Source organism: Eucyclogobius newberryi, unplaced genomic scaffold (assembly GCF_026437365.1).
Source record: "Eucyclogobius newberryi isolate DKJ021-1_F unplaced genomic scaffold, fEucNew1.0.hap1 SCAF_118, whole genome shotgun sequence".
Taxonomy (NCBI): domain Eukaryota; kingdom Metazoa; phylum Chordata; class Actinopteri; order Gobiiformes; family Gobiidae; genus Eucyclogobius; species Eucyclogobius newberryi.
The window spans coordinates 137,501-150,379 of NW_027315744.1; the positions used below are offsets into that span (position 1 = coordinate 137,501).

Here is a 12,879-nt window from a genome sequence, read left to right on the forward strand (position 1 = left end):
CGCTGTATTTAATCGTTTTTTATTAGAAAACGGCATATTTTTGGTGAATTTAGAGTAAAGAAGATTAAAAGTCCATTTTCAACAGTTTAATATAGAAACTGAGACGAATTGTTGTTTTGCAATGATGCGTAATCATTTGAGTATCAAGTGTGTCGTTTATAGTTTAAAAAATGCTACAAAAAGGAAGAAGAATATGTCAAATAATCATATAAGGTCATATTTTCTCATCACTTTTACCTCACGTAATCCCGGACGCTCAAACTCTCCACATACTCCTTTCTCTCACGTCCCAGCTTCAAACGCCCTGTGCGTCCGGCCGCCTGACAAAACGTTTGATTGCGTAACGGCCGAACCTGCAGCTGGAGCAGACGTGATCTTAATCCGTGACGCGCCTCGCCGTGTTTACAGCGTTTATGGGCGGGGCCAGCGACATTATGATCAGTTTAAACACGTGACAAATGAAAGATTGGAGAGCGGTCGGTGTTTGTGGTCGTATTAATCCCGGAGTTTTTATTGTGACCTTGGCTCGTTTGTGCTGTTGAAAATCCTGTGTAAAAGTGTTTTTGATGAAGAAATGTATTTATTTGTGCGTGAAAAGGCGCTGATTAAAAGTCCAGGGACGTTACATGTTAGTGTAACGATTATTGTGAGAATGAACGTCGCGATTTAACGATTTTTCGCAATGATTAACATCACGACCAAAACAAAAAAATTCAACATTTCCGCTTCGTTTTTTGAACACATTTCCGTTCATCAACATGTGACCTGTTGTTTTTTTAAATAAGACTTTATGAATGATTAGTTTGAGATAAAATGGGAAATAAAAAGCACTTTCATTTCACTTCTAAAATTGTCACATTTCTTTTAATTTGCCTTAAAAAAAAAAAGACTTGTTTGTGTTAAACAATTCAATTTTCTACAAATTTAAGTTAAAAAAAAAAAAGTCTTCAAAAAACATGACTATTATCACTTTTAACTCTTTATGATTATATTGCAACCTAAATAATGTCGATAATTGATCAACCTAATAATCGATCATCAAAGGTGTTACTTTCTGTTATTATTCACGAGTATTTCACCGTTCGACCAAAGTGTTATTTCTGTTGTTCCGTCAAGAAAGAGAAGATTTACGAATATAGTTTTATTATTGATGAAAACCAGAAATTGCTCAGTCATTTTGGAATCCGTCAAGTCCAGATAATGATTGTGAGGATAGAAATACCACTCGTTATTATTATTTTATTGTTATTTTTTGGGGGTTTAGTGTTTTGTTGCGTGTTTTGCTTTTGAATTATTGAACTATTTGTTTCAATTAAAACTAAATAAAATCTAATACAAAATTGTCATTGATCAAGGAAAAAAAAAAAAATTGAAATCAATAAATGTGAAAAGAAAAAAAGAAAAAAGAAATAGTTAAATTAAATAAATGTGAAAAAATTGATTAAAAAATGTTAAAAGAAATAAATGTGAAAAAAATAAAAAAATAAATTGTTCAATGAAATAAATGTGAAAATAAAAAAGGGGGAAAAAATGACATAGTTAAAATAAATAAATGTGAAATAAACAGCAGATTTGACATGATTTGTTGAGTCTTATGGTCTCGTGTGGTTGTCCTCCTCAGACGCCGCCTTATGTGGTGGACCACGGCGAGTCGGGTCCGATCCGCTGTAACCGCTGCAAGGCCTACATGTGCCCCTACATGCAGTTCATCGAGGGAGGCAGGAGGTTCCAGTGCGGCTTCTGCAGCTGCGTCACTGAGGGTGAGTTCTGACTCTCGCCTCCTCTCGCCGCGAGCGTGAGCAGCGTCTGCTCTGCTTCTCAAACTGTCCCGTGTCCGTCTGCAGTGCCTCCACATTATTTCCAGCATCTGGATCACACCGGGAAGAGAGTGGACTGTTACGACCGGCCCGAGCTCTCTCTGGGCAGCTACGAGTTTCTGGCCACGGTCGACTACTGCAAGGTAAGAAAATATACTAAAGAAAGTGTCGACTACTGCAAAGTAAGAAAATATACTAAAGAAAGTGTCGACTACTGTGAGGTAAGAAAATGTCACTTTAGTGCACGACTCCTGATACAAAACGGTGAAAGTGCCGTTCAACTGGGGCTGTTGACCTTTTGGAGTCAAATAGATTTGCAAAAGCAGAAAGGAAAAAGCATTTATTGAGTTATGGTTTTTCTATTCCCTTTTCTTTTCTCGTTTTTTCTTTTCCCGTTTTTTCCTTTTTCCCCCTTTTTTTCTTTTCTTTACCCTTTTTTCCTTTTTCTTTTCTTTTTTCCCTTTTTTTCTTTTTCCCTTTTTTCTTTTTTTCTTTTTCTTCTCCTTTTTTCTTTTTATTTTTTTTATTTTTCTTAATTCACTTCTTTAGTCTTTGTTTTTTATTGTTTTCATTTTTCAAACTGTAGAACATAAATCAACTCAAACGCACAGCGCAGGACCAGAATGTACAAATGAAAACTAGATGATAAATAAATACAAATATATAGTGAGTTTAATCTGCCTTTTTTCTGCGACTGCAGCTGTTGTTTCTATTGCACAATGAGACTTTTTAAATACATTATGGACTAAGAACCGGTTGAAACGTGGCGACCGAACGCTTCTGGGTCCAGAATTTTCATGAATAAAGTGTATAATTGATAAAAATCTTACATTGTACTTTTTTTTTTGACTCTTTTGTTCCGTCTTTGTTATAAAAAGGCATTTGTAGAGTGCGTTTTAGAGTCAATAATCGCAATATTAGTCACAATCAGCCGATTAATCGTTAGTAAATGCGTTGTTGAGTAGGTTTCTGTGTAAATATTTGTAATTTGTGGTAATCTTGTGCTTTTGCCCTTTTCGACTGTAGATTTGGCGCCTCGGGTAAACTACACCGCTAACCGCTGTTCTTAACCCTGAATGTTTGATCGTCTCCACAGAACAATAAGCTTCCTCAGCCTCCCGCCTTCATCTTCCTCATCGACGTGTCGTACAACGCGGTGAAGAGCGGCCTCGTCAGCCTCGTGTGTCAGGAGCTCAAGACCCTGCTGGACTTCCTGCCCAGGTAACCACGCCCACCTCACGTCGGCTGCTCCGCCCAAACTCTCTAAAAGGAGATTAGTTTATGAGATGGTTCAGTATTTTCCAGATTATAAGTCGCACCAGCCAAAAAATGCCTAATAGAGACGAAAAAACACATATATATAAGTTGCACTGGAGTTTAAGTTGCATTTTTTGGGGACATTTATTTGATAAAATCCAAGACCAAGAACAGACATTTCATCTTGAAATGCAATTTAAGATAAGTGCAATTTTTTTTTTAATTAAAGGCGCAATGGACGATTTTTCTGCGATTTGAGAACTCAGGCGGAAGTGCACATGCCACTCCCCCGTGCACATGCCACTCCCCCGTGCACATGCCACTCCCCCGTGCACATGCCACTCCCCCGTGCACATGCCACTCCCCCGTGCACATGCCACTCCCCCGTGCACATGCCACTCCCCCGTGCTCATGCCACTCCCCCGTGCTCATGCCACTCCCCCGTGCACATGCCACTCCCCCGTGCACATGCCACTCCCCCGTGTGGACTGATACAACACACACGTGTGTTTGTTTATTAGCGCGACGGATCGCATCACATCTCTCGTCTCCCGTAGATTTCCGTCCACTTCTGCGTCAGCTCTAACTGTCTTTCTCCGTCTTCATTTTGCCCCGTACACTGAGGGAACTATATTATGATAGATCCATGCGCTTAGGCACGCGGAAACGTGGGGACGAGCCCCACGCGGCTGCAGGTGAGCGATAGGTGCGTTTTATGATTGATACGTGGCAGGTCTAATCGGCAGTCCACGCCACGAGGAAATAAGACTCAGATTTGTGCCAAACAAATCGTCCATTCAACCTTTTAAGTAACATTTTATTCTTATTGAACGTCTCTGTTAGTCCCTGAGATGGTTAAACATGTATTTTCGGGGTGTTTGAAGTGTCCGTCGTCGCCCCCTGCTGTCTCTGGGCGGAAAACCAGCCTCGCGACAACTCTGAGAAACCCTGAACCCTTTTTTTTTTTTGTGATTATATTTCCTTGTGTCAATAAGAAAATGAGGAGATAAGACTGTTCTTTGACCGCGCATTATCATAAGGGATCTGCAGGGGGCGCTCCATAGCTATAGTTACCTACTATTACTTGACCCGGGTGCGTTCTGCTCCCAGGGAGAACCCGGAGCTGGACTCGGTGGTGCGCGTGGGCTTCGTCACCTACAACAAGGTCATGCACTTCTACAACGTGAAGGCGAGCCTGGCCCAGCCGCAGATGCTGGTGGTGTCGGACGTGTCGGACATGTTTGTGCCTCTGCTCGACGGTTTCCTGGTCAACGTGAACGAGAGCCGGCAAGTCATTGAAAGGTACGACTTTGAACCCTTTTTTCCCCGCCCCGTTCGAGAGATCGTTGCGTCGCTCATGTTTCGTGCGTCGTTTCAGTTTGCTGGACCAGATTCCAGAAATGTTCGCCGACACGAGGGAAACGGAGACGGTGTTTGGGCCGGTGATCCAGGCGGGACTGGAGGCGCTCAAGGTACCAGCGCCACGTTAGCTTCATTAGCGCCATTCATAGTTAAAGTGACGTATGATGGGCTTTTGTGACTTTCTAATTTTGACTCTTGTTTGGAGTATTTATACCTGTTGTAAGTTTAAATGATAGTTTTACGTCAATCGAACAGGTATTTGAGGAGAAAATGTTGAGAAATCTGTAGAAAATGACAGGAAGTGACATCACACCAGGGACACTCATTCCAACCGAATTTTACGCAGAATTTACACAAAATAAGCAACTTTTTTGATCCTCTAAACATTAATTCAACAAAATAAAGTCGCTTTCTTTTTTATTTTTACGTTAGATAAGTTTTGGGTAATTTCCTAGTGTGTCATCAATTACAACCAGGAAGTAAAATTATAAACCCCAAAAAACCCATAGCTGTTATATGATTTAAATGGGTTATCCCATGTTTACAATCTGGTTGCTTAGTAACAGTTGTAGTCATATTTGCAAACCAGGAAGTGACATTATAAACGTCACCAAAATTGCAGTAAAACCAGCAATGTTTTTGGTCAAATTTGAAATACAATCACATTCTCTTTGTTTTACTGAAAAGTTTAGTCCAAGTGTTTTTAGTTTTTTCAGTAAAGTATTGAAAAATGTGGTATTGTGATAAAAAGGAAGCCACAACATTAAAACGTGTCATTTGTGGATCCGATCACTCACAAAAGAGAATCTTGAGGACGTGTCACAAAGACGACGTGATCGTGTCTGAAACGATGGAATGGATTTCAGACTTAACTGTAAACGTGGAAGAGTTTGTCACATTAAAGAAAACGCCTCTGGTGCTCAGGCCGCGGACTGTGCGGGGAAACTCTTCATCTTCCACACGTCTCTGCCCATCGCCGAGGCTCCGGGGAAACTGAAGAACCGAGAGGACAAGAAGCTAGTGGGAACCGACAAGGAAAAGGTGAGAATATATAAACTGACATAAATGACCTTTATTTAGGCTTGTACTTGTGATATAACTGTAATCTATTGACTTTTTTAAATGGATACATTTTGTTTCTTACAAAGTTTGCGAGTTACAATCATTGACTAATCGTGTTTACGTAAAAAGTGTTAACCGTATTGGAGTATAAGTCGCACCAGTCAAAAAATGCATAATAGAGAAGAAAAAAAACACATAAGTGGCACTGGAGTACGAAATCCAGTTGCAAGTTTGAAAATAACAAATAATATCACATATAAGTCTCTCCGGAGTATAAGTATATAAAATAAATATAAGTATAAGTCGCACCCCGGCCAAAACTATGAAAAGGTGTGACTAATAGTCCGGAAAATACTGTGTTTTTTGTAATTGTTGTGTATAAAGCTGTGTGTGGTGTGTCAGTCCTTGTTTCAGCCTCAGGTCAAAGGTCAAAAGTTAAATGTGTGTGTGGTGTGTCAGTCCTTGTTTCAGCCTCAGCTCAGCTTCTATAACTCTCTGGCTAAAGAGTGTGTGGCTCAGGGCTGCAGCGTGGACCTCTTCCTCTTCCCAAACCAGTATGTGGACGTGGCCACGCTCGCAGTGGTGCCCGTGTCCACCGGGGGCTCCGTCTACAAATACACATACTTCCAGGTCAGTTCCGGCGCTCGCTTCGTCCACGGGAAATGTTTCAGCCCACGCCGTGTTTTTGACGACTTTAACTCAATTAAAACTATCTATTAAAAAGTATTCATAATGGCTAAAACTATGACTACAATTAGACACATCTTTGTTGACTAAAAGTATGACTAAAGGTATATCTAAAAGTGTAAAGGTATGTATAAAGGTATGACAAAGTGTCTAAAATTATGACTAAAGGTATAAAAGTATGACTTAAGGTATGTCTAACAGTATTAAAGTATGTCTAAGTTTGACTAAAGGTATGTCTAAAAGTATACACATATGTCTAAAAGTATACACATATGTCTAAAAGTATACACATATGTCTTATGTCTAAAAGTATACACATATGTCTTAAAAGTATACACATATGTCTAAAAGTATACACATATGTCTAAAAGTATACACATATGTCTAAAAGTATCTAAAGTGTGACAAATTATGTCTAAAAGTATGACTAAAGGTATAAAAGTGTGTCTAGTGTTCTAGTTTCTGATTTTGTTGATGAGTTTTGAAATGGAATGTTGGGTGGACATAAAGTAAAGTCTGGTTTCTTCAGGCTCAGTCGGATCAGGAGCGTTTTCTGAACGACCTGCGGCGAGACGTGGAGCAGCCCATGGGCTTCGACGCCGTGCTGAGGGTCCGCACCAGCACAGGTTTGACCACCTTTCCTCTCTCCAAGCCACGTTGTTTCTCGGCGTATGTTTCTCACCGTTGCCATGGTCGCGCAGGCATCCGGGCGACGGACTTCTTCGGCTCCTTCTTCATGAGTAACACCACCGACGTGGAGCTGGCCGGGCTGGACTGTGACAAAGCCATCACCGTGGAGTTCAAACACGACGACAAGCTGAGCGAGGACACTGGCGCGCTCATGCAGGTGCCCAGAGGCCTTACAGCTGGTGCCCAGAGGCCTTACAGCTGGCTCATGCTCACCACATACTCATCACAGTATGAACCAGAACACATTCAGAAACACTTCAGATTTAGGCCAAATAACCTCAACTGAAAAATTAGACAAAATCCTTAATTTTTTCTGCTGCCACTCCCTTTTTTCTACTTTTACTCCTTTACTTAGCTTATTTTCTATCTGGTCCAGCTCATTCTTTGTGTGTTTTTTCTCTCTCTGTTGTTGTTGTTGTGTTGTTGCTTTATTTATGTTCTATGTTTCATTTTTCTTTTTTTCTTTTTTCTTTTTTTTTCTTTCTTTTTTTTATTTAAAAAGGAAAGAAAAAAATACATTAAAAATACATTACGTTTAAAGCCGGATGATCCCATAAAAGTTGTATTTATTTATTTTTTATTTGTTTCTTTTGTTCTGTGTTCTAAGAGGAAACAAATAAATACAAATGAACTAATAATAAACTAATTATATCAAAGTAAATGATTTTCCACAATGAAAATAACAAAGTAAAACATTTAGGTCTGTCTTCATTACACATTTATAAGTATGATATATTTATTTAGTAGTATTTATATATTTAGAAGTACTTATACATTTTTACAGGAAAATACCAGTGGTGCAATAACATTAAAGCTACACAATCCCTTAAAAAAGATCATCTAAATGTGAAATATCATTAATAAACTAAATAAAATAGCACAATGAAACACGTGCATAGTTAGTTGGAGTCAAAGTTATGGATGAAGTCATTTAAAAAGTATAAAAAATGTCTGTAAAACGCCATGTTCCGTCGGTGAATTAGCGGTGCACGTATTTAGCCATTTTCTTGATCATTTTGTACACATTTTAGCACCAATCAAGCCAAGGCCAAAGACAAATGATAAAACGTGCGCGTCAAATAACTCCTGAGATCTGGTCCTGACGCTTAATAAACGTATCATCAATAAATAATCGTATCATCAATAAATAAACGTATCATCGATAAATAAACGTATCATCACTAAATAAACTTATCATCACTAAATAAACGTATCATCACTAAATAAACGTATCATCAATAAATAAACGTATCATCAATAAATAAACGTATCATCACTAAATAAACGTATCATCAATAAATAAACGTATCATCAATAAATAAACGTATCATCAATAAATAAACGTATCATCAATAAATAAATGTATCATCACTAAATAAACGTATCAATAAATAAAGGTATCTCTAAATGTCTGAAGTGCCTGACGTGTGCGTGTGTTTCCAGTGCGCGGTGCTGTACACGAGCTGCAGTGGACAGCGGCGTCTGCGCGTGCACAACATGGCGGTCAACTGCTGCTCTCAACTCGCCGACTTGTACCGCAACTGTGAGACCGACACCATCATCAACTACTTCTCCAAGTTCGGTGAGACGCTCGACTCGAGGCGAAAAGACGCTACACACGACCGGCTTTTGACACAAATTATCTTCAGTTTAGTCAAAGAATTACCGTATTTTCCTGACTATAAGTGGCACTTTTTTTCATAGTTTTGGCCGGGGTGCGACTTATACTCCAGAGCGACTTATATGTGATATTATTAGTTATTTTCACACTGACGACCACAAGAGGGCGCTCTAGGCTCTAAGCGACGCAGAAGAAGAATCTGCACTTCCTCTTCCTCTGGAGTTTGTGGAGTTGTTTAGAAGTGACACAGAGGAAGAAGAATTCAGTGGATTTAGTGACTTGGGGTAAAGCTGATGCTTCGCTAAACTTGTTAGCATGTTCTTTATGCTATAGTTATCTGAATAACTGTTCATATGTTACGCTAACATACCAGACACTTACCATAGTTCTGTCTGTGCCTCATGTAGCTGAAGGTGTTAGCGTTAGCATACGTCATGTAGCTGAAGGTGTTAGCGTTAGCATACGTCATGTAGCTGAAGGTGTTAGCGTTAGCATACGTCATGTAGCTGAAGGTGTTGGCGTTAGCGTACGTCATGTAGCTGAAGGTGTTAGCGTTAGCATACGTCATGTAGCTGAAGTTGTTAGCGTTAGCATACGTCATGTAGCTGAAGGTGTTAGCGTTAGCATACGTCATGTAGCTGAAGGTGTTAGCGTTAGCATACGTCATGTAGCTGAAGGTGTTAGCGTTAGCGTACGTACACCTATTCACCATGTTCTCTCATCTGTTATTATTTTAAACTGTATTTACAGAGGAAATGTCTGTTCTTGGTCTTGGATTTTATCAAATACATTTCCCTCAAAAACACATATATATATATATATATATATATTAGCGACTTATATTCCAGTGCGACTTATATACGTGTTTTTTTTTCTCTATGCCTTTTTTGGCTGGTGCGACTTATAGTCTGGAAAATATGGTCGTTTTAGCTTCATGTCATGGTGTTTTCGTCGACTGTTCATCAGTTTTGGTCGACAAGAAGATATATTCATGATGATGAGCTGTGCGGCGCTGCTGGGACGTGTAAATACGTGTGAAAAGGAGGATCCAGTCTCCACTCGTTCCTTTAATTTATTTGTTTGATTTATTCTTAATCTACAAATATATCATCACGTTTAGTCGCAAGAATACATCTACTTTCAGTCATACTTTTAGTCATTATGAAAGTATTTAATGCAGTTTTTTTTACTTTTAGTCAGACAAAAACTATAGAATTGTTACTTTTAATGTCATTTTTACCTTTTTAAGTTGTAGTAAAGACATTTTTTGTATTTTTGTTCATTACTTTCCAGCTAAACGTGTTAAATAAGAGTAAAAAAAAGGTCTTTAAAACAAATCTATGCTTTGTTGTGTTGTAGCTTTCCGCGGCGTGGCTAACAACCCGGTGAAGGCCGTGCGGGACACTCTGGTCAACCAGTGCGCTCAGATTCTGGCCTGTTACAGAAAGAACTGCGCCAGCCCCTCGTCGGCAGGTCAGGTAAGACCAGAGGTCATGACCTCCACGCTGAACCCTCACAAAGGTCTATGCTCCAGAAAATATCACCCTAAACCATACTTTGTGCCACTGATGCAAACAAAAGTCTAAGTTAACTCTTCTAAATGAACAATATGGTAAAAAGCATGAGCCATAATAAATAAATAAAGAGCAGAATTAAACACTTCAGTAGTTGGTGTCATTTATTCGACCCTTCACTGCTGAAATTTAATATTTTACAAAAAAAAATTGCAAAATGTTCACAATTACACAATCAATTATGAGCCCTACATTTTTTGAACAATTAGTCGATACACTAATTATCATAACTTAGCGCAACATTTTTCAATATAATTTAACTGATGATTTAGCAGCTCAGGCGTAATGTAACACAAGACTCTGAAAAGGCAAATGACGAGCGAGAAAATGCAAAAAACATAACTCTGCTCTCTGATTGGATAATCAACTTCTAAGTCTAAATTGCAAACTGTCAAAAAACCCCGACTGTTTAGCAACTGAAACCACTCGACCACACAAAGAATTACATCACAGCCTCATTAGAAAACATTACCACGTGTAGCACCATTTTGTTTAGAATATTAACGTTAGAAATTAGCTTGTAGGCTGTGGTCATTTCTGTGCTGATCGCTAACGTTAATAAGCTAATCAGTCTATCAATAATGTTTTCTAACGTGGCGCTGATGTGACCTGCTGTGTTTTTTTAGCGCATTACGGTTAGCATGTAGGCTATGCTAATTTTTGAAGCTAACAGCCATTTAATAAACATTTCTTAAAGCTAACAGTTTTGTAGGTCACAGCAGTTTTACACAAAGAATAACATCAGAGCCTCGTTAGAAAACATTACCACGTGTAGCGCTGTTTTGTTTAGATTATTAACGTTAGCAATTAGCAAAAAACAAAAGCTCAAAAGCCTACATGCTAATTCTTTGTGTAAAACTGCTGTGACCTGCTGTGCGTAAAAACTGTCCAGAATACTGTAAGCGTCAAGAAAAGTTTATTACATGTCCGTTAGCATGTAGGCTATGGTCATTTCTGTTCTGATCGCTAACGCTAATAAGCTAAACAAAACGGTGCTACACGCGGTAATGATTTCTAACGTGGCGCTGATGTTATTCTTTGTGTAAAACGTGCTGTGACCTACTGTACTGTTGGCTTTAACCTGTTCCCACCCACCTGTCCGCCGGCGAACATTTTCTATATCTCAAATATTCTCTTACATCATCACTTTTATTTCCGTGGTCAATACCAGCAAGCCATACATCATTTTAAAGCTTATTTTCTCAACAAAACGAATATGTCATTGATTTACATTGAATAATTTGCCCCAAGAAGCAATTGCCAATAGTTTGTGAGAAAGTCTCAACTTTTACAAACGCATGTCCTGTTTGCTGTTTATGACGGACGAAACGGCTTTAATTCTGTTCATCCTTGTGCTCAGTCTGTCCGTAAGGAACCATTGAAAAACAATATCCATTTCTCTGTCCATAACAAATGACCTGTTTGACCTATAAAATAATGTTGGATATCCTTCTTTTCTTCAGACTGTTTCCTACAGAATGAGACCTGTCCACGGGTTTGTTTGCTACAGCCTCCGCAAAAAAAAATGCGCCGCTTGCGACGCACATGGATTAGTCTGTTTACATCTAAATAGCGCCGTGTGCGAATGACGTAGCTCAGATTGATTGACAGATTATTCTAGCCAATGAAAATAGCTTTACAAAGAGGGGCGGGACAGAGGCCTTATTGACACAGAATCTTCTGTATTATCGTGCGTAAGGCTCCGGGAAGGCTGTAAAGAGCCAGATTTCTCGGCAGGATTTTGCGCATAACGTTTTCTGATTTTATTAGCCTTTTGGACGTGCATTTTGTTAGATATATGTATTATTATACCAATACAAAAATAAAATAAAAATATTATAATTTTTTTTTTTTTTTTTACCTCTATATGGGAAATTCATGGGTAAACTCATATTTACACATTTTCACATATATTTTTTTTAGCAGTTATAATTGCTATTAGTGGCCTACAAAACATCAAAATGTATGTTTTATGATCATAGAGGTGCTAAAATTGTAATAAAACAGTTTGGCACAGTTGGCACATATTTGGATCACTTGTTCCGAATATACTTTTTGATACAAAAAGGTCAACAGCACCAAAATGCCTGTTCCTAGAGATCTGAAACTTTACACAGTTGTTGTCAACAAGATAAACATCATGTACAGTGAACAGCATAAGCACACAATGAAGTATGTCCTGCTCAGGACCATTACAAATTAACAATATTCAGGCAAGACTAAAAAAGGATATTTTGTTTATGTTTGGGCCTCTGTAGTGTAAGTTCTGAAGCCCTGACAGTGTGTCATGTGCACATCTGCAGAAACTAGAAGGCCTAAGCTTTCTAATGATGCATCACACTCACATGTGGAACATAAGATCCTCTTTTAATAACCAATGCCATTTGGGTCCAACCATTGTGCACAGGGCGAAAATAGGTGGATGGTAACAGGTTAAGAAATGTTTATTAAATGGTTGTTAGCTTCGAAATTAGCATAGCCTACATGCTAACAGTATTCTGGACCGTAATGTTTTTTAGCGCATTACTGTCCAGAATACTGTTAGCATCAAGAAAATGTATTACATGGTCGTTAGCATGTAGGCTATGCTAATTTCGAAGCTAACAACCATGTAATAAACATTTAGCACCGTTTTGTTTAGCTAATTAACATGGAATTAGCATAGCTGACACGCAAACGACCCCAACATTTCAGAAATCTGACTCTTCTGGTCAAAACACAGCATTTTTACAATATTTGTGTCGTTTTGTGTCACCAAGTTGTTGTTTTTTTGCGCTTATTCCTCTAACGTTAGACCTTTTCTTTTGTG

The 12,879-nt window shown here is 38.8% G+C and overlaps 1 protein-coding gene across 4 annotated transcripts in view; it reads left to right on the forward strand.

Annotated features, from left to right (window-relative positions):
* The window catches only part of sec24c (SEC24 homolog C, COPII coat complex component), a 42,837-nt gene that overhangs the window by 23,860 nt on the left and 6,098 nt on the right, over window positions 1–12,879 (forward strand). For all 4 annotated transcript variants that reach the window (XM_072440255.1, XM_072440256.1, XM_072440257.1 and 1 more), the window contains 11 exons: window positions 1,622–1,760; window positions 1,845–1,960; window positions 2,914–3,038; window positions 4,185–4,376; window positions 4,453–4,546; window positions 5,361–5,477; window positions 5,958–6,128; window positions 6,715–6,811; window positions 6,887–7,032; window positions 8,319–8,457; window positions 9,856–9,974. In XM_072440255.1, the coding sequence (XP_072296356.1) occupies window positions 1,622–1,760; window positions 1,845–1,960; window positions 2,914–3,038; window positions 4,185–4,376; window positions 4,453–4,546; window positions 5,361–5,477; window positions 5,958–6,128; window positions 6,715–6,811; window positions 6,887–7,032; window positions 8,319–8,457; window positions 9,856–9,974 (1,455 nt within the window). The remainder of the gene's footprint in view (window positions 1–1,621; window positions 1,761–1,844; window positions 1,961–2,913; window positions 3,039–4,184; window positions 4,377–4,452; window positions 4,547–5,360; window positions 5,478–5,957; window positions 6,129–6,714; window positions 6,812–6,886; window positions 7,033–8,318; window positions 8,458–9,855; window positions 9,975–12,879) is intronic.